The sequence below is a fragment of the Penaeus monodon genome, chromosome 23 (genome assembly GCF_015228065.2).
Source record: "Penaeus monodon isolate SGIC_2016 chromosome 23, NSTDA_Pmon_1, whole genome shotgun sequence".
Classification (NCBI taxonomy): domain Eukaryota; kingdom Metazoa; phylum Arthropoda; class Malacostraca; order Decapoda; family Penaeidae; genus Penaeus; species Penaeus monodon.
The window spans coordinates 8,934,946-8,935,419 of NC_051408.1; the positions used below are offsets into that span (position 1 = coordinate 8,934,946).

The 474-nt window shown below is 36.3% G+C and overlaps 1 protein-coding gene across 3 annotated transcripts in view; it reads right to left on the minus strand.

Annotated features, from left to right (window-relative positions):
• Positions 1 to 474, minus strand: part of LOC119587785 (angiomotin-like protein 1) — a gene marked incomplete at its 3' end in the record, with an annotated part of 21,952 nt that overhangs the window by 4,253 nt on the left and 17,225 nt on the right. For all 3 annotated transcript variants that reach the window (XM_037936483.1, XM_037936481.1, XM_037936482.1), the window contains 1 exon segment: positions 14 to 148. In XM_037936483.1, coding sequence (XP_037792411.1) covers positions 14 to 148 — 135 coding nt within the window.

The following is a 474-nucleotide window of genomic DNA, read 5'->3' on the forward strand; positions in this document are numbered from 1 at the left end:
TTCCCTCACACACCTCGCTTCGTACTCCGTCTGCTTCTTGTTCATGTTGTGTATCTCATCCATGTGCCGCAGTTTCTCTGACTTGGCCTGGGCGATGCGCCGCTCGCTTTCCTGACTTGTCTTCTCTAGGGCTGCTATCTTGGCGTCCCTGTAAGAGTATTACTTACTTACATGTAATGCATCTGCCAAATAGTTCTGACTTTCTTCAATATAGGGCTGTATCTATGCTCCTGTAATACTTATACTTTCCTATTACCATATTAAACAATACATTATCAAATATATGTTAATGACATTAATACTACAGAATAAATGTTCAAGAATATCAGTTTATCATTAATCGTTGGATTTATGTACCTATTGCCTTTCTAATAATTATTAGTGTATATATACTCCTTAGTTATAGTGTACAAAAACATAAGTAATAAAGTTGCATATGCAAAGTGAAGGTATGAAAGTGTGTGGGATTATATG